At 43.8% G+C, this 25159-nt stretch overlaps 2 protein-coding genes across 6 annotated transcripts in view; one reads left to right on the top strand and one right to left on the bottom strand.

Moving 5' to 3' along the window:
• Nucleotides 1-25159, top strand: part of LOC309353598 (prostatic acid phosphatase-like) — a 220537-nt gene that overhangs the window by 2078 nt on the left and 193300 nt on the right. The window lies entirely within an intron of this gene.
• CPNE4 (copine 4) overlaps nt 1-25159 on the bottom strand; it is a 271371-nt gene that overhangs the window by 134056 nt on the left and 112156 nt on the right. For all 5 annotated transcript variants that reach the window (XM_081882992.1, XM_081882989.1, XM_081882993.1 and 2 more), the window contains one exon: nt 9605-9787. In XM_081882992.1, the coding sequence (XP_081739118.1) occupies nt 9605-9784 (180 nt within the window). In that variant the 5' untranslated portion in view covers nt 9785-9787. The remainder of the gene's footprint in view (nt 1-9604; nt 9788-25159) is intronic.

Raw genomic sequence — 25159 nt, 5'->3', positions numbered from 1 at the left:
GAAGTAACAGTCCCGCTCTATTCTGCCTTGGTCAGACCACACCTGGAGTATTGTGTCCAGTTCTGGGTGCCACAATTTAAGAAGGATGTTGACAAGCTGGAATGTGTGCAGAGGAGGGCAACCAAGATGATTAAGAGTCTGGAAGCCAAGCCTTATGAGAAACGCTTGAAGGAGCTGGGTATGTTTAGCCTGGAAAAGAGGAGACTGAGAGGAGACATAATACAGTGGTGCCTCGCAAGACGAAATTAATTCGTTCCGCAAGTCTTTTCGTCTTGCGAGTTTTTCGTCTTGCGAAGCACGGTTTCCCATAGGAATGCATTAAAAATCAATTAATGCGTTCCTATGGAAACCGCCTTCAGACCAGGTCCAGGGACAGTCTGTCCCCCGACCTCTTCTGAAGGCTGGCGGGGGGCAAAAGTCTTTGCTCCCCCCTGCCTGCCTAACCGGGAGAGCGGAAAACGCAGCGCTGCCTTCCCGCTTTGCTCCCCCCCGCCTGCCTTCAAAAGTCTTTGCTCCCCCCCGCCTGCCTTCAAAAGCCATCCGGGGGCTTTTAAATCGCCCCGGACAGTCCCGGGGCGATTTAAAAGCCCCCGGTTAGGCAGGCAGGGGGGACAAAGACTTTTGCCCCCCGCCCGCCTTCGGAAGAGGTCCTGGGCCTCTTCTGAAGGCTGGCGGGGGGCAAAAGTCTTTGCTCCCCCCCGCCTGCCTTCAAAAGCCATCCAGGATAGCGGGAAGCGCTTCCCTTCTATCCCGGACCGCTTTTAAAATGCTGGCGGTGGGGAGCAAAGCCTTTCGGCCCCCGCCGGCCTTCCTGGACCTCTTCTGAAGGCCGGAGGGGGGGGAAGGCTTTGCTCCCCACCGCCAGCATTTAAAAGAGGTCCCCGGAGATTTCCCTATGGGCTTTCGTCTTGCGAAGCAAGCCCATAGGGAAAATCGTCTAGCGAAGCGTCGCAAAAACCGAAACACCCTTTCGTCTTGCGGGTTTTTCGTCTTGCGAGGCATTCGTCTTGCGGGGCACCACTGTAGCCATCTTCAAATATTTTAAGGGCTGTCACATGGAGGAGGGAGCATGCTTGTTTTCTCCTGCTCTGGAGGACAGGTCCCAAACCAATGGCTTCAAATTACAAGGAGATTCCGGCTAAACATTCAGAAAAACTTTCTGACAGTAGGAGTTGTTCGGCAGTGGAACAGACTCCCATGAGAGATGATGGACTCTGCTTCCTTGGAAGTTTTTAAACAGAGGTTGGATGGCCATCTGCCATGGATGCTTTAGCTGAGATTCCTGTATTGCAGGGGGTTGGACTAGATGACCCTTGGGTCCCTTCCAACTCAAGATTCTATGATTCTAAGTTAGTGGTACTTAGTTCCCACTGAAATCAATGGGAAAAGTTTGAAGTCAAGCTAGTCGTCCATTGATTTCAGCGGAAACTCAGTAACTGGATGCAACTCTGCACAAAAATGTTTCAAGAAAGACAGAGTATTTCTTCAGATACATCCATTAGACAATACAGGATGCTTGCTGAGAATTTTTTATGGGTCCAAAGAGATGACAGTCAATTTTATTTCTCGGCTTCAAAGTCTGAGAGCTAGACTGCTTTGAGAACATGTTTAGACCATGTCTAAACAGTGCCTTTGAACATGGGGCAGAGCCGAATTGAATCCAATGTAGTTCATTATGGACCATCCATGCTGAACATTTTTGAAATCAATACAGGTAGTTGCCCCAGCACATGATACAGCCATGCTGAAAGCAGCAGGTCTGTTTCCAGCCCATCTCCACTATGCATTTAAAGCAATATCATACCACATACATAGTCATGATTTCCCCCAAAGGATTCTGGGAACTGTAGTTTGTTAAGGGTGCTGTGAGTTGTTAGGAGACCCCTATGTTAGAATTCCTGCTCCATGATTGCAGTCATGGGACTTTTGTCTATCACATGACGGTATATGTTTAGATTCCACAGAGTGGGAAGTGACAGAGACAGGATGTTTGTGTTACTGTGTTCCGTGAAGTGGGACTATTGCCTTTTTTCCCCCTCTTTGCTGTCTGATGCTAGAGAGAGAGGGAGCCATGTTGCAGTGCTCCATGTGTGTTTATATGTAAATAAAGTAGATTAGCCAAAATGCTGAGTTGCTGAGGTCTGTTACGCTTGATGCGCAAACTCTGTGGATCCCTAAGTGTGCCGGTATCGGTTAGCATTGGTCGCTGTGATGTTCGGGCTGAAGAAAGCTTTTGAAGCTCCTGAACGATCGACCAGGAGGGAGAGAACATACCAGTCAGGCATGTGTCTCTACCAGGGTCCTACTCAAGTGTAGGTTGAGCTCCTGACACCCTATCCCTCCAAACAGAGCTAAAATTCCCAGTGTTCTGTAAAAAGAGGAAATGATTGTTAAACCACTCTGGAATCTGAAGATCTGCAAGGGGAATAGGAATATCCTAACAACTCTCACAGTCCCCAGAATTCTTAGGAGGAAGCCAAGTCTATCAGAGTGGTTTAGTGCATACAGGACTTGGAACACTGACTGAATATTGAGATGCTTGAGGAACAGGGTCAGTTCAAGACAATCTGTTGCCTTATTTATTTATTTATTTATTTATTGTATTCTGTTGCCTGAGCTGAAGAATGATGGTGCTTTCCACATAACGAAGCCACCTGAACTGGAAACTGAATCTTCAGTGTGACAAAATAGCATCTCCCACTGCACCTGAGGCAGCCGATCAGCTTAAAGGGCTCAGGAAGGGTACACAACACACAAACACCTGTCCTCCAACATAAGGAAACAGCCCAATCATACTCTGCCTAATAAGTAAGGAGTTCAGGAATTCACTCTCTGCCAATTCAGACTTGCACAAATTCAGACATGCACTCAGTGCACCTCTCCTGAACTAACGTATAGATCAGAACGCGTACATTCAGATTTCTTATTTCTCTAAATTTTACAGTACAGTTCTCAGCTCAGTTAAAATAATTTTGCGAGGAGAAATGCATAATTAAATATGTGCAGGGTTTGTTTGTTTTCCCCCCAAAGGTGCAGATTAATTCAGAAATGGGAAATAATTGATTCATGGATGAAAACATACAAAAGCAACACAGGCCTATTGGGGAATGCTATGCAAGTTGCCCTCAGTTCCACAGAAGAAAGGTGGGATGTTAAGTACAATAAATGAATAGTGCCCTGCCTTGAGAAAAAAAGTTTGGAAAGTACAAGGGGGAGGGAGAAAGATCAGAACTGACAGTACCAGACAGGGCTATACTTGGGACATTAACATTTGCAGTTTCAGACACCACATGAAAAGTTCCCTGTGGGGAGGTTGCATTAAAAGGGCTATTTCAAGAAGACATTTGATTTAATGTGGCAGCATCTGCAAGCTGTGAGCTAATGGACAGAAAACCCATTTTCCTGACAAGTAACATTTTTAAAAGGAGGGAACCCCACCTTTTAGAGCAGTAATTACTGTTTTTGGTTTTAATGGAAATCATGTTTTCTAGTGTATCCAGGGGGGCAATCTAGATTCATCTACTAGAATAAGCACTTGCTAAAATGCACGTTCTTCGCTGTGTCACTTCACGACGCCAACATAGATGGAGATGGATGCGGCAAATTATTCCCTGCACAAAGCTGTATTAACAAATGGTTAGCGTTGCAAGACAAATGTGAAGAAGCCGAGCAAACTATGGATGAAAGTCTGTTCGGTACGGTAAGCTCGGCGTTATCTTGCTTTCAGCATCACCACACTCCCGAAACACAACTTGTGTAACCCATCAAGCTGAACTTTACTCAACCAGCCATTTATAGTGTCTTGCCAAGGGCTTGACATTTACACCTCCACTGTTATTTTCAGTTCTGGGCAACAGCAAAAATAAAAAATAAAAATGTAACAGGCCTACACAACTTTTTATCAAGCATCTGTTAGGACATCATGGGTGGCTGGTGGACTGCTTGATGGATCACAAGTTGTGTAGGCCTGATATAACAAGGGCTGAGTGGAGTCATATCGTGGTGGGGGCTGATCTGCTTGGGGGTGAGACACAGTACACAAAATAGCTCACCAGAGAAGCCTCAAAGGGGCAGCGCTAATGTAAGGCAGCCTTGAGAACATTTTCGTCCACTGCCTTGCATTCGTACCAGTGGTGGATCAAAACAGAGAAGCAAATACGGTCCCACACCCCACCGCACAAGGTGACTCCCATATTAGGGATGGGAGAGGAATTCGATTCAGAATTTTAATGAAACCTACATAATTTGCACATTCTGAACCAAACATCGGCCCAATCCAAGCTATCCTTTAAAATCCACACTTCTCTGAATTTTGTGGTGCAGCGTCCCAACTAAATAATGTGTAAAGGGTAAAGGTAAAGGGACCCCTGACCATTAGGTCCAGTCGTGACCGACTCTGGGGTTGTGGTGCTCATCTCGCTTTACTGGCTGAGGGAGCCGGCATACAGCTTCCGGGTCATGTGGCCAGCATGACTAAGCCGCTTCTGGAGAACCAGAGCAGTGCACGGAAACGCCGTTTACCTTCCCGCCGGAGTGGTACCTATTTATCTACTTGCACTTGACGTGCTTTCAAACTGCTAGGTTGGCAGGATAAATAATGTGTACAATAATGTAAACACTGGTGAAACTGGCATACAAAAATGCCTAATATTAGGGGGAGCTGCTTGCAAAATGTGTATATCAAGCAAAATTGCCTTAAAAGTGTCTATCGGGAAAAAATGCTGTTGAATGTTCATGAGGACTTAAAAATAAATAAATCATCAACCGATGCTGAAATGTGGAGAGCTGAACTTAAGGCTGGGGAAACGAGAAACCAAGAGAAACTTAATTTCCTCCACCATTAACTGTCCCCACCTCACATCTGCTTCAACCCCACCAACACACTTCGCTTCAAGGTTCCAAAATTGTACCTTAGGGGCATGTTCTCCTTGGAGAAGTCTTCTCCTGGGGACTGAGACCACCTGCCCTTAGACTACCTCTCCCTGCCCCAATGTCTCCTAAATGTACCCCAGTGGCAGAGGTGGGACGGTTTACTTCCGGGTTTTGGTGGTCGCACATGCAGAGAAGTGCTAAATCACGCTTTGCGCATGCGCAGAAATGCTGATTTGCAACCCGTGCGTGCGCAAACGCGCCGCTGCAGGTTGTGAATGCTGCAGGTTGAGAATGTGCATCCCACACGGATCACGTTTGCAACTCGAGCGTCCACTGTATGCTGTATCACAGGGCTACACATTGGCCCTGTGATACAGGGTTTCTGCAACTGTGGCATATCTGAGCTTATTTTCATATCGTACCTCAAATGAAATCATTTCTTTGGTAGCAAGCTTGAAGCTTTTTCTTGAGTGTTGTGCATTATCCCCCAACAGCAGTTCAATAACCTGCTTTGTAGCTGACAGATAAAGTGAGCAGCCTAAGCAGCTTCATGGTGTAACAAATTAACCTGCACCTATTGCTGTCCGGCAAGAAAACACTGAAAGGATACAGTATCACCATCAAATCCCGTCCCCACAATTCCCCCCCCCCCCCCCGCCTGTCTCACGATCATATTATAAAGTAGTTGTTATAAATCAAGCACTGCTGGTAGTTGTTTATTCCTGTTTTCCAATATATTTCTTATCAATTAAAAAAACTGGTGTGGCGCAAGCAAATTTTTATTCTAAAATTGTGGCCTGGGGGTGGGGGAGTGCGAGAACCACTGCATTATGGTCTGAGAGCTGCAAATCAAGTCATTTCATTTAGGAGTTTGCAATATCAAAATGTTCTGGAATCTCTTTTGCATGAACTCTCCACAGCTTTTTTTAAAAATTCACAGCAGTTAATGTTTTGCAAGAAAATATCAGCCCCAACTGGGTGGTATTCAACTGAGTTTTACTCAGAGGAGACCCACCCTGGGACCTTAGGGCAAAGGGTGGGTGATAAATAAATAAATAATCGCAGAGAGAAGAAATGCCATGGTGCATCTGCAGCAGCACAACCGGACTCCTTTATCTGCCCAGCTGCAACAAAACATGTCTCTCCCACATCAGTCTCTACGGCCACAGCAGGCGCTGCAACCTTCCAACACTTAGACCTCACCACCAAAGGTGCATTCCTACATTGTATCCCAAAGCAGATGGATGCCAACCTGTGACTGAGTTCAGTAAATGAATTTCCATAGGTCTACGCTGAGTAAAACTTAATTGAACACAACCGATGATATTAAGCATTTTATACCTTTATCTACTCTCATCTTATAAATCCAACAGCATTTATAATAGCGACAATTTTTAAAAAGTAACCTGCTAATTTTAAATTTGGAGTATTTGCTTGAGAATTCCACGCAAGAGACACTGCCTTGGTCTGCAACCCTACCCCTTTTTACCTGGGAAAAAGCCTCATTGTTCCGTGGGACTTATTTCTGATTAGATGTGGTTAGGATTGGAGCTGTGATCTGCAACTCATACCCCATGTATTTTTAAAAGGGAAATTGCAGTCACATTTCCAGACACTTCAAGATGTTTGTGTCATACCAGCTAGCACAAATATACATATTTTTAAGGGGAGGGGGTACAATTGTTTAAGAGGCAACAGCAGACATTTATGAATGTTTATAAGGCATATGGTAGATGCCACAGCCACTCTTTCTTGCTACTGGCAAATTTTGCTGTGAAATTTGTTTCCATAATTAATGTGTTTTGAAGTGAAGTGACCTTATGTAACAACAGAATAGGCCTTAATTATTGTCGGTGATTAATCCATTCTGTTGGTTTTATTTTTAATCCTGTTATCCTAAAATTAATTTCCAATTTAAAGGTCATTTTACACGTTGGTGATATCGCATATGGCAACGCTGAGCCTCTCTTTCTTGTGAGAAATAAGAGTATCTGATTATCAAAGACACAGAGTGACTATCCACTGCCCTATATGACAGGCTGGGTGATTCTATCCATTTCTGTATCCCCACCCACCTAATCTGTGTGTATAAGGCAAAACTGCAGTTCTTTGGATAAATCCATAAAAAAACAACATTTTAAAGCACCAGACCAGTTGCCCATCCAGTCCAGCCTAGTATTCTCACCAGATGCCTATGGAAAGCTGGCAAGCAGAACCTGAGTCACTTTCCTCTCTGGTGGTTTCCAACAACTCTTATTCAGAAGCATACTGCCTCCTACAGTGAACATAGCCATCAAGGTAGATAGCCTTGATGGCAGCCTTATCCTCCATGAACTTGTCTAACCCTCTTTTGAAGCCATCCAAGTGCCATCACTGCCTCCCACGGGAGTGATTCCCTGGGAGGGGATTGTGTAAGACTGGAGATGATATAGGACTTGGTCCCAACGTTGCTTCACTAGAACGTGGTCTTAGTCTTCTGGAAAGGGGTGTTAGTACAATACCAGGGATAAGCAGTATACCCAGAATGAAGTGGCTGCTATATATTCCACGTGGGTATGTCAAATAATAATAATAATAATATTTTATTATTTATACCCCATCCATCTGGCTGGGTTTCCCCAGCCACTCTGGACTGCTCCCAACAGAATATTAAAAACACAATAAAACATCAAACATTAAAAACTTCCCTAAACAGGGCTGCCTTCAGATATCTTCTAAAAGTCAAATACAGTCATACCTCATGTTACGTTTGATTCATGATACGTTTTTTCAGGTTGCGTCCCGCGGCAACCCGGAAATACCAGAAAGGGTTACTTCCGGGTTTCGCCGCTCGCGCATGCGCAGACGTGCAAAATGACGTCATGTGCATGTGCAGAAGCAGCGAATCGCAACCTGCGCGTGCACAGACGCGCCGCTGTGGGTTGTGTTCTGCTCATGTTGCGAACGGGCCTCCGGAACGGATCCTGTTTGCAACCAGATGTACCACTGTAGTTGTTTCTTTCCTTGACATCTGATGGGAGGGCGTTCCACAGGGCGGGCGCCACTACCAAGAAGGCCCTCTGCCTGGTTCCCTGTAACCCTAGCCGTGAGGGAACTGCAGAAGGCCCTCAGAGCTGGACCTCAGTGTCTGGGCAGAACGATGGGGGTGGAGACACTCCTTCAGGTATACTGGGCTGAGGCCGTTTAGGGCTTTAAAGTTCAGTACCAACACTTTGAATTGTGCTCGGAAACATACTGGGGGTCTAGCAGATAGGAGGTAGTGAAGAGCAGAAGCTACAGAAGTGGTGAAGGCAAGCTTTGTTGGGGCAGGGTGGCGTTGAAGTTACAGAGCTAGATTTCCAGAGCTGGAGAGTGGGCATAGCGAAAGCTTTGATCTCTGGAGATGAGCCAGCCCACCCTAAGCCAAGGTCAAGGCTGGCAGATCTTTAGCTGCCCCAAGGACAGTAGAGATGCTAAATATACTCTGCTTTTTCAGAAGGGGAGTTTTTGCACATTCCCATTGAATGTAATAGAATATCAAACTTCCAAGTGACTTCAATAGGATTATATGATCCTAGCTTCATAACACTTGGGTCAAGATCTCAATGCCCTGTGACTTAAGCAGGAAATAGTTCCCTTTTGAAGTCAGTCTCGGGAACTAAGAATACAAGCAATATTAACTTTTTAAGGTGTTAAATGACCTCCTTCTGGGAAATTTGATGCAACAAAAGAGGGGGGAAGGCTCCCATTTACAGACGTTCTTACCAAATAGGGACCCATGCTATGAATGCAAATGGAAGTTCCCCCTGCTTTGCCTATCTACAAATCCAGCACCCAGGATTCCTCATGCAGCTCCTGTTACTGGATTGGAATTTTTGGATTGTGCACATTTCTAAATATGCATCCTAAAATATACATTTTAACACAATTGGGTGAATGTTTTTGAGCAAAGAATTGTATTGCGAAATCTGGAGAAGCGCAAGATCTGAAGGATAAGTATGTTCTGATCTGTTTATTAATCTAGGAGGTGTGAATTAAATGTGCAGACGAAATGAAATTCTTCTCCATTCTTAGTCACGCATACAGTACTTTTAACATTGGGAACATTGGGGAAATAATACAGCTTCTTGCATTGCAACCCTATTCATTTCTACTTGGAAATAAATCCCACTGAGCACAATGGGCTATCAAATAAGTGTGCATGGGATATAAAATCTCCAAAAGGAATTGCACTCTTGATTCTTCCTCTCACCATCATTCCTTACATAATCCAAATAAGTTGGTCTATAGGAGGAACAACTGAAGCAAAAGAAAGCACTTAAGTCCTCCCTGATTTCAGCTTAAGTCTCATTTGAAATCAATGAGATACAGAAAAGCTTTAGTGAGACAGTTTTCAGGAATCTTTATTTTTCCTTAACCAAGATGCATATAAGTTAGAAGTGGGGATTTTTTTAAAACATAAAACCTATTTTTCCACCAAGCAGCAGATTCCTTTTGTCATATTATAAGCTGCTTTCTAACCCTGATGGATTCAAAAGTAAGGGGAGAAAGGGGCTGATGCTAGCCCAAAAATCTAAGCAGAGCATCTTGGTGGCTGTAAGCTCTTAGTATCTCCAGACTCCCCAAAGGGCCTTGCTGGATTGCAGCCTGGAGAACGGATTAATAGTTTTCAACAGCAATGGGTAGTACAGCAGGATATCAAGTCAACTGCACACACATAAAGCCTCCAATATACATTTAATTGGACACCTACCTCAAACCACTGCCCATGCGACTGCATTTTCAGGATGACACAAGGATCTGGCTTGGAGAGGGCATCTCTGTCTGATATGCTTTTGCACGCGACTCTCAGTTCCACCTTCGTCAGACATGGGCTGCTAAAGATCCCCAGAGTATTGGCCGCTGATTCATAGATGTTGCTCATTTTCTGCATTCTCTGTGGGAAAAGAGGGAAAGGTTCAATGGTAAAACCACTTTTAAACAGGAACACTGTATTCTTGTACCCGGAGGGAGATTGTTCCAAGAATCTTCAGTTCTCGAATAAGGGGCAATTTCTAACCAATAAACCAAGCATGTTTGCTTGGTGTAGTCTTTGGTTACAAAACCAAATGGCACTCAGGGCCTGAACATGATAAATCAATGAAATCAGAGCCGTCTTTCCCATTGGTGTTAGTGGTTCGTTGCACCAGGGCGCCGGCCTCTCAGGGGCGCCCTAGCGAGTGGGGGAGATGTGCAGCTTTGCCGGCAATCTCCCCTTTCCCTGCATGCCCACCAGCTGTGCCCTGCCAACTATATGACTGGCAGGTGTGCAGCTTCCCTCCCAAGCCTCTGCATCTGCTAAAGACGGGCCCTGCTCCCGGTCGTTGTCCTTCGCCTGCTTCTTGGCAAAAGGCGGCCCGCAGCCTTCCCGGGCGCCCCAACACCGGAGAGCATGTCCACCAGCACGTTTTCCTGCTTGATTGCCACCACCACGCCAGGGATCAAGGCGGTGGGGGAGGGAGAGGACATTTTCCACCGTCCCCTCCCTTGTTTTGGAGTTGCCAGGGGGGCGCTGGAGGGATCTTTGCATCACGGCACCGGATATGCTTAAGACGGCCCTGAATGAAATTATTATTTCTACTCCTACTACTTTGACGTACACACAGATCTCACTACCCGAACACAATGTGTTTTCAGGAAATCATTTGTTAGATGAACGTTTGCATAACAAGTTGATGATATCCATTGATTCCTATGGGAAATTTTAAGGCTGCTTATTTGTTTAGAGTACACACAGGTCCAGCTGTTTGGATGTCTAAATCTGTGGTGTGCATAGCGAGGTTTGAGTACTAATTGCTCATGTCTGTTGCCGGGGTGAGGGGACAGGAATATTGGAGTGGGAGAGGTATTGCAGTGGAGTGGAGTAGCTGGGATTTTGAACAGCAGCACTCTGTTCCACAACAGTTTGTTGCAGTCCCACTTGCAATACTGACAGTGAATTACATGCTTCATATCCATCACACATGCAATAAAACTGGTGACTTACAGAATGCAAAAGGACAATGATATTCTGAAATGATATTGGTATATTTGGTTGGTATAGAAATAGCAGAGGCAGAAAGCACAGTGTTAAGAAGGATGAGCTGGAAGAGAAATCTTCCATTCAAATATCAGCTCGGCCATGAGCGCAGTAGGTGGCCTTAGATAAACTACTGGCACTTTCCCTTATGTCACCATTCATAATAACTTAAGGGCATAAGAGGATCCTTCCTGGGTTCTTACCTAGTCCAGCCCAGCATTCTCTTTCCCACAGTGGCCAACCAGATGTGCATGGCGAGGCCAGGAGCACTTGTGATGCACAGCAACTGGTATTCAGAGACATGCTGCTCTGATCCTGGACAAGTAGCCATCACAAGTAGCCAGCGATTCTCCAGGGATTTCCATGGCGGTTGTATTGATTGCTGGAATCATGCATATGAAAGTGTGCTGAACAAAACCTGTTCTCCAGCAAAGATTGATCATCTCCCAGCCAAATCTGGGGAGCTGTTTGTTCTTTCCAGGGCTCTCATGGCAGAAATGCATCCTCTGTGCATCGGTGCCAGCCGTATTGCAACGTGCCTCTTCCCGGGCATAGTTGGGCTGTTATTCTTTGGCTGTTAAATCTCCACTTTTTTAAAAAAAAAAACTCTCACCAGAATGTATGCAGCTGCACATTCACAGGTTGCTATTGCATTGGATTTTAAATAAGCATCCTTGGCATTATTATGAATTTATGGCAGGGGTGCAGAAACTCAGCCATAGCTCCCAGGTCACACCCCACACTGTCTTGGCTCTACACTCTTGTCTAGTGATTTCACTTGGCTGGAATGTGCCCTTGTATTTCACAAATACTAGAATCAGAATTTTTCTTTTAATTTTTAAAATGAGCTTTATCTCCCCCCCACCTTTTTCTTCTTTTATCTACTTTGCTTTTCGTTATTGCTTTGATATGTTCTTCAGTGTCCTCCGCTGTGGGGTAATGAGGGTACTCACATGAAGGTGATGGATGGTTGTTGAAGGACCCTGTGTGAGTGGCATAGAAGGGAAGAGCTCCCAGGGTGGAAGGCTGGGAGAAGAAAGGGAAGCTCCTAGGTGAGAGCTGGGAGGGCCCACCCCCTTCTGTGTGAGCCAAGGGTTAAGATCTACCTTTGAGAGAGGGCTTTGAAGTTTGCTTGCCTGGATGGAGAGTTTCTCTCCATATCCACTATTCCCACACCCTCCACTGCCATGCGGCCCCCAGAAAGTTACCCAAGAGGGAATGTTGCCCTTGGCCGGAAAAAGCTTCAACAACCCTGGTTTATGGGTTGGCCGTTAACTGGTGGGGATTGTCTTGCTAAAGTACCAGTATGTCAAGGCAGTGGCACCAGGGAGTGTTGAATTTTGAAACTTGCTAGGGGATAGATGTCCACAGCTTCAGAGTTACAAAATTATTGGAAAGTTTTGTGTCCTTTTCATCTCAAGCGAGCAATGGGGTGGGGTGGGGGGTGAGGAGAGTATCATCACCCCATTCTGCTACATTCTAGGTTATTTAAAACATTGCACTTGTTCCACCTTTCCAAACAGATTAGATGGGGTGTTAAGATTTGCATCATTCCGATCTCACAAGAGTCTTGAAATGTACTGTAATAGGGCTGGTAATGATTACACCTAAAAACCAACCAACCTGGATGACTTCAGTATCAGGAGAGGTGGAGGGAAATCTCTCCAAGGAACAGAACCTGATTGCCTCATTCCGCTTGGATCTAATAAATTTCTTCTCCTTGATATAATGCTATACACTTAACCTACTCCTTCTATATGCAGCATCCGAGGACAGAGTGGGGCTTGTGGTTCTTCCTCTATGATTCCCATGACCCAGTCACTCTATTCCTACATTACTGAAACAGAGTTAGGAAGTAGCAGGAGGACCAACTAGCCCTTTGCTACTGGCCCTTAAGTGTAATCACTAATTTGCAATATTCCAGTAAAGTTTGAATGCATGGACGTTGGGAGGATAAGAAAAGTACAGTGGTACCTCGGGTTAAGAACTTAATTCGTTCTGGAGGTCCGTTCTTAACCTGAAACTGTTCTTAACCTGAGGTGCCACTTTAGCTAATGGGGCTCCCGCTGCCGCCGCGCGATTTCTGTTCTCATCCTGAAGCAAAGTTCTTAACCCAAGGTACTATTTCTGGGTTAGCAGAGTCTGTAACCTGAAGCAACTGTAACCCAAGGTACCACTGTATTTTATAGCACCTTTGATCACACCCAAACCAGACTGCATAAAAGGCAGATAAGCGGAATATTCTGCTGCATCTTAAAAGGAGAATTATATACGAGTAGTTGTTATTATAGTTTGCTTTAGTATTTCCCCCTCCAATGTTTCACCAGCACATTAGTATTTTATTAGCCGCTTCCTTCTGTCCTTCCCTGGTGAGAAGCTAGTATTTCTGAGAGGGAGATAGTACAGAAACATGATGGGTTTGAGGAGGAAGTGTCCTCTCTAGGTCACACCGTAATGCATTTTTCATTCACTGCCACGCTGATTTCATTTTCCCTTTCTTTCATCAGGGAAAAAGGTACATCATGTCACCTAGGGACTCCCTTACAGAGTCATTTCTCATTAACCAGTGACACACCTCATGGCAGAAGAGATAGCTGGAAAAGAGACCCATACACAAATAGAAGGTGATTTAAAAAAAAAAGGATTTTATATATATATAAAAGAAAAACCTTACGTAAAAGAGAAAAAAAATCCTTACTGGGAAAGAAGGAAATATGTAATCAACAAGGCTAGGGATTGTTTGTATCTGAGTATAGATGCCAAAGTACAAAATACAAACTAGTTTCTTTGGCGGGGGGTGGGGGCACATGAAATTCGATGAATTAGAATCTGCCTGCCTGCCTCATACTTCTCCCTCCTAGACACACTTGATGGGAACACATGACAGATTGAAATTTATTTTATATCTCTCCCGGTTAGCTAGCCCCACGGAGAGCCTCAAGGTCCATAAATAGCAACACACTAGTGGTCCCGGGCCCTAAGGAAGTTAGATTAGCCTCAACCAGAGCCAGGGCCTTTTCAACTCTGGCTCCGGCCTGGTGGAACGCTCTGCCTCATGAGACCAGGGCCCTGCAGGATCTGATTTCTTTCCGCAGGGCCTGTAAGACAGAGTTGTTCTGCCTGGCCTTTAGCTTGGAGCCAATTTGATTCCCTCCCCCTCTTTCTTTTTTCTTTTTCTTTTCTCCTCCTATGATGAGGCTGCATTTTAATATTTTATTGTTTCAATATTTTAATGTTGTATTTTAATCTTGTTTTTAAGTTGTATTCATTCAACTTGTTTTTATTATTGCTTGCTAGCCGCCCTGAGCCCGGCCTTGGGTGGGGAGGGCAGGGTATAAATAAAAATTATTATTATTATTATTTGTATCAGCCATGGCAATTTTTGCACAGAGTACATCAAACCTAAAGTACAACTGAACAGCTACAATTGCCAAATGAAAGACTGTACAAATTAAGACTCAGAGAGCACCATAGTAGCCCTTATTTTAGTGGTAGCTGCTAGAAGTGTTGCTGTTGCACATGCTTTCAAATAACATGATTCACTTTTGAGTATGAAAACCAGAGCAGTGACATTATAGATTTATTGTGCCCTAGAACTGCTGCTTGGAAATTCAGCTACATGCCTTAGGGTAATGGTTTAGCACTGACATAGCCCTTTCAACCACCTTGGTCACTGTACCATGTCTTATTTTATAAGTCCAGCTGGACAAGCAGTATTTGGTATGATTCCTGAAGATGTCCGATGGTCCAATTCAGAGCACCTATTGCCTACATGTCTACCATGCCCTGAAGTGTCCTAAGTGTATGACGTTTTCCAGTGACTTACTCACTTATTAAATGTATTTATAATCCACTCTTCAACCAAAGGTCTCAAGGCACAAGTATACACAGTCTAAACCAAAGACTAAACAATCAAACTGAAACATAAAACAAGATATGACATTTGGTTTGCAAATAAAACCAGTAGTGTCGACAGATATTCAGATGTCCAATGTACCTCACTGCTTCCCAAAAAGTCTTTACCTGCCTATGAAATGACACCAATGCTGTGGCGAGATGCACCTCTGAGGGGAGGTCAATCCAAAGGCAAGGGTTACTGCAGATAAAGTCGAGCCTTGCTCCACTCCATGCCTAATCTCATTAGAAATTAGGATTACCAGCAGGGCTTCTAGAATGGATAGTTTTGTTAAGAGGAAGGATGGAAGAATATTTGTGAGGAAATGGAAGTATTGTGAATTTGATGCAATGAATGCCTTCATTCCGGCCGGACTACATATTCATTCTGTGTCCTGTTTGAGAATGTTACTTTGAGACTGCGACATGTTTTGGATAAACGTATGCTGCAATGACTTCAAATCATCAGCCAGAAAGAAAGGCCGCCACATTTTCATGCATAGTAATGACAGAAACCCACTGAAGCAAACGTTCATCTCAGTGCTCTCAGTGCTCCTTCCCAACGTAATTATAACACAACAATGGCTTGAGAGCAATGTCTTTCTTATGATCCCCAAATAGTTTTCCAGTGTCAATTTGTATGACTTTCCTGTCAACTCATTTTACAGATGGCAAATCACAGAGGTTAAGCAATTTATTCAGAGGCCATGTCGTCAGAGCCCATGTTGATACTTTTCTGTATATTTAAAGTTCACTTATTCTGTCTGAGAGATTCTGGAACAACGAAGTGAGCCTTCAACTAAGAAGGAATGAGATTTGAACACAAGCCTGTGTACTGCTTAGCAAGTCAGGTACCCCCCCCCCCCGTCCACCCTTAAGAGAAAAATCCTCTTCCATCAGATTCTTCTCTATCACTTGCCATTACTCCAATAAAGACACAACAGCACAGTAGAATACAGCAAAACAAAGTATCGTATTTTTTGCTCTATAACACGCACCCGACCATAACACGCACGTAGTTTTTAGAGGAGGAAAATCCGTAGGCATGCCACCCGTAGGCATTCCCTCCATAACACACACAGATGTTTCCCCTTACTTTTTAGGAGGGAAAAAGTGAGTGTTATGGTGCAAAAAATATGGTAATACCAACAAAACTTGGCTATAAATCCACATTTGAGCAGACTCACTAACCAAACTGACATGATTTGAGCTGCCTGTGTGAGAAAGCAGTTTTCTGATTCCTTTAGCATGCTTTTTACTTTTGCAAGTTCTCTTCATTTCAGAGAGGTATGCATAATAGACATTCAACACAGGCATTTGTTACATTCTGTCCTGGTAATGTCTGCAGTGGTATAGTAACTGTGAGTAGCAGTTCAGCACCATGGCCAGCTCCAGTAAATTTACTTGTTAGTCCACCAACTGCTCACAATGGATGTGTTCTTGGAATTTGGGAAATGTGGCAGGGAGCACAGGACAATATTGAGGAGTGTTCTGAACCCTTTGGCTGCTTCGACATTCTCCCCACAACTACTCCCTCCAGCTACCCCTTTTTCCCCTGCTGGGATTGGAGACTAGAAATAAGCTTGGCACAGAGTTCTGAGGTAAATCGCTCACAGGGATAAAGTGGAAGGCGAGAGAAGCACAAAGCACTTGTTCTCACGTATGTCCCTCAAAATATACACTCCTTAATTTCCTTTATTCTGCATCCATAGGGAGGAAGAGGGAGGCCTGTGCTTCTTGGTGTAACATGAAGTTCTGTCCTCAGTTTAGTTGAGCCCCTTGGTTCTGTTTGTGTTCAGTTCCTCATTATTATTTTTTGAAATTATCTTGACCTCCTGATTTACAGTCTAATTCTATGTGTGTTGGCTGAGAAGTAAGTCCCACTAGTTGCAATGGAACTTACTCCTAGGTAAATGTTCATAGCTGATTTTTTTTTCTGAAGGGGAAGAGCTGTAGTTCAGTGGTAGAACATCTGCTTTGCATGCATAGGTCCAAGATAGGAGTGGAGGAGAGTCCTTTCTGAGACTGTGAAGAGCCACTGACAGTCAGAGTAAATAATACAGAGGGTGATGGCCTGGGAATCTGATTCAGAGGCTGAACCTGAGGAATCCCAGCCTGCACAGGAGTCCCTGCCTCCAGGGCTTGCTGAGCCGGGGCAGGGGCTTGAATCTGAAGGGCCCGCACCTCTGCCGGATCCTCAGGAGCAGACACCAGATGAATCCACTCTGGCTCCGGAGGTGATTGAGGACCCATTGCCTGCAGGTGCTCCTCTCCCAGCCCTGTCAGGGGAAGGTGAGGTTGCCTTTGGGTCCAGTAACCCTCCAGCCTCTCCTGAGCTGCAGAGAGGGCAGAGAGGCGGAGGGAACTAGGTTCTCTCAGGAGGAGTGCTCGCCTTAAGGCCAGGAGAGGCGAGTCACCTGTGGGCTGGGACCGCCCTAGGCCTCAGAGGAGATAAAGGCCAGTCAGCCCAGTCCCAGGTTGAGGGAGCAGCATTGCTGGAAACCTGTTCCTGCCAGCACCCTGACCTGCTCTTCTGGAGTTCCTGACCATGCCTTGCCTTGGACCCCGCTTAGCCCTTGTTGGACAGCCTCCAGTCCCTCAACCCAGGACCGGACTCAGACCATGCCTCACGGTAACCCCCCCCCCCCAGGGACCAGCACACAGAGCTAGATAGCACCGTAGTCTTAGTATCATTCCAGCTTCTATTAAAGTGCTTTCTAAAACAGCACTTAAATACCTCATTCTCTCTCTCTCTCTCGCTTTCTCTTTCTCTCGCTTTCTCTTTCTCTCTCTCTCTCTCTCTCTCTCTCGCACACGCACACACAGCATTTTATAACCATTTAACATCACAGTTACCAGCTGACATCCATTAAATGGCAGAGGATCTTCTATCATCTACTATTCAAGACAACCATGTAAGGAGAGCTGAAAATGTATTCTTTATGGACCAGCTCTGATCAATCTCCATGGTGGTAATGCTGCAGCCTATTAAAAATATCTCCATTAATGAGGACAAAGTATAAACTGTCAGCACTAAATGGAATATATATTAACACTTACTATGGAAAAGGCAAGAGGTGAGCTACCTCCTTCCAAAGAAAAGGCCAGTGCCATGAAAAATTAATTTATCCTGCTCGTGTGCTGGTATTTGTGCAACTCAGGCAACAATCAGGGATGATTATTTAAAATGACATCTATGGAAAGAGGGAAAGAGCTCTTCCCAAAATGAGCAACATCAATAAATTCAGAAAGACGACAAGATGAGAAGAATTGGCAATTGCATAATTGTGAATGCTAAGAAGATCTCTTACGGCAGCTAATGCAGTTGGACAGCAGGGTAGAAGGTCTTAGAACAAAGTGCAAACCGTGCATATGGAAATATACATATTGCTAACAATGTTAAAGGACTCATTAGCATCTAACCAGCTGTTTGAAATAGAAAGTGATAAGACAGCGCCACAATGGAAAGAAATTAAGACATCTGATGCCAACAGAACTAGGCTTGTTAATCCAGCTCAACTCTCAAGTAAAGGCAATGGGTCACTGTATTTTGAAGCGGAGCTGAAACGACAGTGCCTATTTCAGCTGAGTTTTTGTACCACCACAAAATATAAAATCAATACGGATGTTGCAAATTTCCTGCATAACCAGCAAAAGATCTGGCTTGATTTGAGACTGTGGTAATCAATATAAAGGTGACTGCTTAATCTGTGGGTCAATACTGCATTTGCCAAGTGGCAACTCACTTGCTAATCTGTTGTATCCTACAAATTAGACAATTTGGATAATACTCTCCAGATCCTGTTGAAGCATTCGTGCATGAAAAGATGCTCCTCGCTGCACAGCAAGATATTAATCCATTTATTAAGCAATCGGTGGATCCAATTAAGTCATTGCACAAACAGAATCATGTCTACTCATGCAACTTCCTGTTCCTCACCTCTGCATGAATTCATTGCACCAACTCAGGAGAAGATTGAAGAAGGGGCAGATAAAGGAGGAGAATGATGTTGGAAGGCTGATTTGTCAACATGGGAAAGAGAGAACAGAGAGAAGAACCTCCCCATATTGTCCTTTCTGGCCAAACCTGTGCTGATCCTCCCTCAGATGCTAGACTTGGGGTTCCTAACCTCATTTCCTATTTCTTTCTTCTTCATTCTCACCATGGGAGAAGAGCAAGCAGAACTCAAAGGATCTCCACCTTAGTTAGATAAAACTAGGATATTTTCAATCATGCATGTATTTCCTGTAATAAATGTAGCTTTCTTATTTACCTAAACACAGAGTCTCAGTGTGATGATATTTAGGGTGAAGTATGGAAGTGAAAGCTGGACCATAAAGAAGGCTGATCACCGAAGAATTGATGCTTTTGAATTATGGTGCTGGAGGAGACATATGGCCTCATGTTTGGGGAGAACAACCTTACAGGGTGAATCTGAACCCTTGGTGGGCTGAATTCAGCTGGCAGTATAGAATTATGGTGCTGGAGGAGACTCTTGAGAGTCCCATGGACTGCAAGAAGAACAAACCTGTCCATTCTTAAGGAAATCAGCCCTGAGTGCTCACTGGAAGGACAGATTCTGAAGCTGAGACTCCAAGACTTTGGCCACCTCATGAGAAGAGAAGACTCCCTGGAAAAGATCCTGATGTTGGGAAAGATGGAGGGCACAAGGAGAAGGGGACAACAGAGAACAAGATGGTTGGATAGTGTTCTCGAAGCTACCAGCATGAGTTTGACCAAACTGTGGGAGGCAGTGGAAGACAGGAGTGCCTGGCGTGCTCTGGTCCATGGGGTCACGAAGAGTCGGACACGACTAAACGACTAAACAACAACAATGATACAGTAAACTTCCACTTCTGCTGAGAATTTTAACTCCAAATGCCAACAAAGGAGGGGAAACTCCCATTGTGAAAGCAGAATTCATTCCACTTGCACAGCGACTTAGATGAATACAGCCCAGTGGTTTTCCACAGTGTACATAACCTTGTACAAATAACAGTGACACATATTAATCTGTTTGTGACTAAACTCCACAGGGGAATCATTGCATGGCATCATAGTGCAAAACTGTGGAGTATCTGCAGCCCTGGCTTTGGATGGGTTGCAGAACTTGGCAGCCAGTGAGAAGCATGCCGTGGGACACTAGTATGAACAACACATTGTGGCAGCTATTGACAATACCAAAGCTAATTAACATGGTGACAACTACAGCAGCGATGGGGAGCCATGGCCCTCATTATATTGCTGGACTACAGCTCCCATAACATCTAACCACTGGACATGGGGGTTGGGACTGTTGGCATCTGCAGTCCATGAACATCTCCATCCCTGAGCTAAAGAGCAGATCCACCACTGGTATAAAATCTACTGGTTGAAATAGTTATACAGAGACACATGTTCTAGGCTTCACCCTCTTTGGGGAAGTCTGACTAGCCTTGAGAAGATCAGTCCTCAGTTAAAGGAGTAGTGATCTGTTTCGCTGGCATGCATTAAGGCAAAGTTGATAGCTCTCCTGCTACCCCTGAGTTAGTCTTGTTGTAAAGCAGGGATACTCAGAAACTAGTTTCTGGGATGAGTAAGAAGAATCTATTTTGGCAAGAAAATGTTTTCAGGGACAAGGGATCCAAGAAGCATGGCTCTTTGGTATTGGAAGACACAAGATTTACCCACCCGGGAAGAATGGCAGATGAAGTTGATGGACTATATGGAACTGGCGGAAATGACTAGCAGAATCCGAGACCAGGGAGAAGAATCGGTGGAAGAAGACTGGAAAAAATTTAAAGACTATTTACAGAAATACTGTAAAATCAATGAATGTTACAAAAATGTTGGAATGAAGTTATATGGCTTTAGCAGAAATGTTATAAGGAACTAAGTACAAATAGATTATTAAAGTATTAAAGGGAAAAAATAAGGTTAGAACATGTTAAGATAAATTACAGGACAGAAAACAGAGGAAGATGGAAAGGAATTGCTGAAACAGTTAATTGAAGTGGAACACAAAAAGGGAGGTGTGAGGAGGTCATTGAAACAAGTGAACGAAAGATAAGATATTGAAATTATTGGATGTGTTTTTAAATTGTTTTTGTTTTGGCTTGTTAATTCAATGTTTTAGTGTTAGTGTTATGTAGTGTCTTTGTTTTTGTATTGTATAGTATTGTTTTGTTTAATTCTTTTTCTTTCTTTTGTAGTCTTTAAACTGTTAATAAATATTTTTTTAAAAAAAGAAGAAGAAGCATGGCTCTTTGGGATTCATCCTCCTCATTTATGGAAGGCTCTACCACACAGCTTTCCAAACTTTGTGTCACGTGAGTGTGTCGGCTGCAGTGTGTCGGGTGAACACTTCCCACGCTGCTGGCGGGGCTGGAAAAGGGTTAGTTTAACCTCCAGTTTGCTATGAAAACTGAATTACTGTGTTGTGAAATGATGCATGTCTAAAAAGTGTGTCACCGACATGAAAAGTTTGGAAAGCTCTGCTCTACAAAAAGATTGCTTCAGTGACTATTTCCTAAGATGGTTTAGGGAGAAAGACTCCTGGTTCTCAGTATTCTTTACATCCCACAGTACCTCTTCTGAAGCTAAAGTGTCCAATTCTGGACCACGCCAATTAAGGTCTGTGCCTGGGTTCTCCTGAATACAGTATTCCCTTAACCATAGGAGGCTAATGGTGATCTGGCACAGATTACTAGAGATAGGGTGCAGAGTCTTTTCAGTGGTGGCCCTAAAAATTGTATCTCTTTTAATATGAGGAGGCTGCTATGAAACATATATATTTACCTACGTTTTTAATTCCATTTGAAGATAGCTAATCACTTGGTTATTAATTGTAATATAACATGGCACATGTATGTGTAGTTTAGTTGCTTATTTTCTCTCTCCCCCCCCCCACCTCTCTCTCACACACACCCTCAGGGTTGAAGTCTCAAAAATAATCCACAGAGCAACTCTACTTGCTAACACAGTAACATTCGGTACTCATATTTCTTGGGCTCTCATTTTGTATTTCTTGACACAAAGCGTTGCAGAATATTGAAAAACACAATATAATTCAACAAAAGGGCATGGCATGTTACTGGCAGAAGGCTTGCCTCTGACAGCCACACAAATTATTGCTCAGGCAGAGCTCAACAAATTGGTGAAACTGACAGTAACACAATAGTTCTTGGTCAAAGAGCAGAACATGAATGTTTACACAGAGTTATCCATCCATGCTAGTTCTAAACCTTTCATAGATTTGGAAGCTGTACATCAGCAACACACACACACTAGTTAAAAATATACATATTAAATTATCTAGCAATGGTGGTAGCATAATGAAAGAGTTGATTATTGTGGATTTTAAAAACACCACATTCTTTTATTTCTAGTCTTTTGAGATTGATTGGTATTTTCCCCTCAATACCTACTGAAAAAGTTTTCCTTATGATATCAAACTGCCTGTATCTTCACCTGGAAAATGACATGGGACCCAATTAAGATTTTTTGGGTTGACAGCAACCATCCTAATATGAATTCAAGTAAACCTCACAACCTTCAGAGCGGTAGTAAGGTGCTCAAGGACTATGCTACATTGTAGAACATATACAGTGGTACCTCGGGTTAAGAACTTAAATTGTTCTGGAACTCCGTTCTTAACCTGAAACTGTTCTTAACCTGAAACACCACTTTAGCTAATGGGACCTCCCACTGCCGCCGCTATGCGATTTCTGTTCTCATCCTGAAGCAAAGTTCTTAACCCGAGGTACTATTTCTGGGTTAGGAGAACCTGTAACCTGAAGCATCTGTAACCTGAGGTACCACTGTATAACATGAAAACTATCTGAGCATGGGTCTTGCGAGTTATATTCTTATTGGTGGAAATGTGTGTTGGAGGAAAAATATAGAAATAATAATATTAAAAGTTGAAATGTGTGTGGGCAATGTGAAGGTTGGAACGTGAAGGTAGGGTTAGCAAGAGAACCACGAGAGTAGGACAAATAGACATGTCTGCAGGAGCTGTTGCTATAACTGTTTAGGACAAAGCATGGGAGAAAATATAAAAAGTCACTATGTTTTGTGATTAAAGCAGTAGAAAGACGCACTGCGATACATGGACATAGCTGCCCTTTTGCTTCCCTTTGCTTGCAAATGTATAAATGCATGTGATTTTTTTTTTTTTCATATTTCGGGTGCCACCCCTTAATTACTTGCTGGTTGAGGCTGTGTCGCACTGGCCTTGGAATGCCTAAATAAATGTCTTGTTTGACAACTGAAGTCTTGTTGGCCAACCAGGCTGAACCCACAGAGTATTATGTACTGAATCCCACTATTTCCCCAACTGGTGGGATACTAATTATCTTAAACTACATAGATACACATATCTATGTAGTTCAGAGGTGAGCGCCTGTTTTTCTTGTAGCCATGGACAAGAGAGATGCCGCAGAGGTAAGCTCAGGGTAAACTCAAAATCTGGAGGATTACAAAAAAAGAAGGGGGGAAACCAATGGGGAAATACATCCCAAAGAGCTTAGTGAATAAAAGCACACTCAGTGGCTACATAATTCTGACTTGACTGGAAACGGTGAGGGAAGAAAACATGATAGAAAGAGAGATGGAATGGAGTGTTCTGAAGAGGGGCATGGCTGACTGGATTAGTGAATAGGAGCACGTCAAGTTTTGTTGCATAGCCCATTTGTGAATACATCCTTCGCAGTAAACCTAAGCCATGAAACACTCTTTTCTCCTTGCTGAACACATTGCCAAGATCCATTAAGTTTCAAGAAGCAAATACTCTCAGGCATCACAAAATTAGCCCCAGCTGAGAAGATACGTTAACTCATGCATTCATTTCCCTTCCCTGTCAAAGTATATATTTTTTAAAAAAATATACCGGTATGTTATTTTGAAGCCAACCAATCCACTCACTTTTTGAATGCAATTCATTCCAGCAAAGGACAATCTGACCATTCACCACCCTGAGCCACACCATACCCTCTCTACCCACCCTGCTGCCTTGGCTGCAAAACTCGGGTTGATTGCAAGCTACAATCTCTGCACATTTAGCAGCACATGTGTTGCTGATTTAGATTGTGTAGGATGGAAGCTGAAGCTCTGGCATACAGCAGCAGCAATTAATAAGTCAGTCCATCTGACCTACCAAACACACCAAGTCCTAGATTTATAGGTGATTCAATAGTTGGTGCAGATGCAATGGATCATATTTGGGACCTTAAAGAGTCTGATAAAATCTCAAGGCCTTGGGTTTCAACAGGCGTGATTCATCTAGATCAGGCTTCCTCAACCTCACCCCTCCAGATGTTTTTGACCTACAACTCCCATGTTCCCTAGCTAGCAGGACCAGTGGCCAGGGATGATGGGAATTGTAGTCTCAAGACATCCGGAGGGACGAGTCTGAGGAAGCCTGATCTAGATGGACAACCATGTACTTGGATTTGGGCATTTGTCAGAGAGAAAATGGACAGGAGACAGCAGGAGGTTTAGGGCTAAGATCAGGTGGAATCCATGGCTTCACATGGGCGCTCTGCCTGCAATATTTTACAGTGTGGGAACATAGCATGCCTCTGGAAACGATGCTATTTCAACTGTGCCATTGCAGGTTCCTTTCAGTCGACACAGATGTTCAGGTACAGTACTTTAAGTTGTTCTTCATCACAATAAATTACTAGTCCCACAGCCTACTAGATAGAGCAGGGATGGATTGACTCCATCTCCCATCATTCCTGGCCACTGGCCATGTTAATTAGGGCTGATGGGAGTTGGAGTCCAACCACATCTGCCGGGACACAAGCCCTGCAATGAAGACAACAATCACAAAGATGCTTATAAGCAAATACCAGAGTTCTGGCACCTTGCACTTAGTACCTGCATAATCAGCAATAGAATATGTGGTTGACAAACCTACAAAGAAAATAAGTCCTTGTAATTGCCCTATAAACCTCACACTCCTTGTTCATCTCAAAAATAGCCTCAAAAAATTTTATTGGCTCTTCCTGCACAGAAGCAGCTTCTGAATAACCCCAGTCAAAATTTTACACGAAAGCTCAACAATAGCTGTAGCATCAGGATTAAGAGAAAAGAAAATCTTGCTCTCTCTCTTTTTTTTGGAGGTATGCTGTCAGTCGCTGAACTTCAAAGTAATTGAACAACCTCAAGCCTGTCAACCATTTCTCTCTCACTCCACCAGACACATTATATGCCATCAAACACAACCCCACACTCAAAGGAAGAAAAATTCAACTTCAAAGCCATCTGTCCCTTATACCCAGCTCAGTTCTATTGTTACTCATAAATTTAGCCTGTCAGTTGCAGACATTATAGCCAATCCTAACCCCAACAGTGATGCACATGACACTTCC

Source organism: Podarcis melisellensis (genome assembly GCF_964234715.1).
Source record: "Podarcis melisellensis genome assembly, chromosome: 12".
NCBI classification, from domain to species: domain Eukaryota; kingdom Metazoa; phylum Chordata; class Lepidosauria; order Squamata; family Lacertidae; genus Podarcis; species Podarcis melisellensis.
This window is presented reverse-complemented; position numbering and strand designations above follow the sequence as displayed.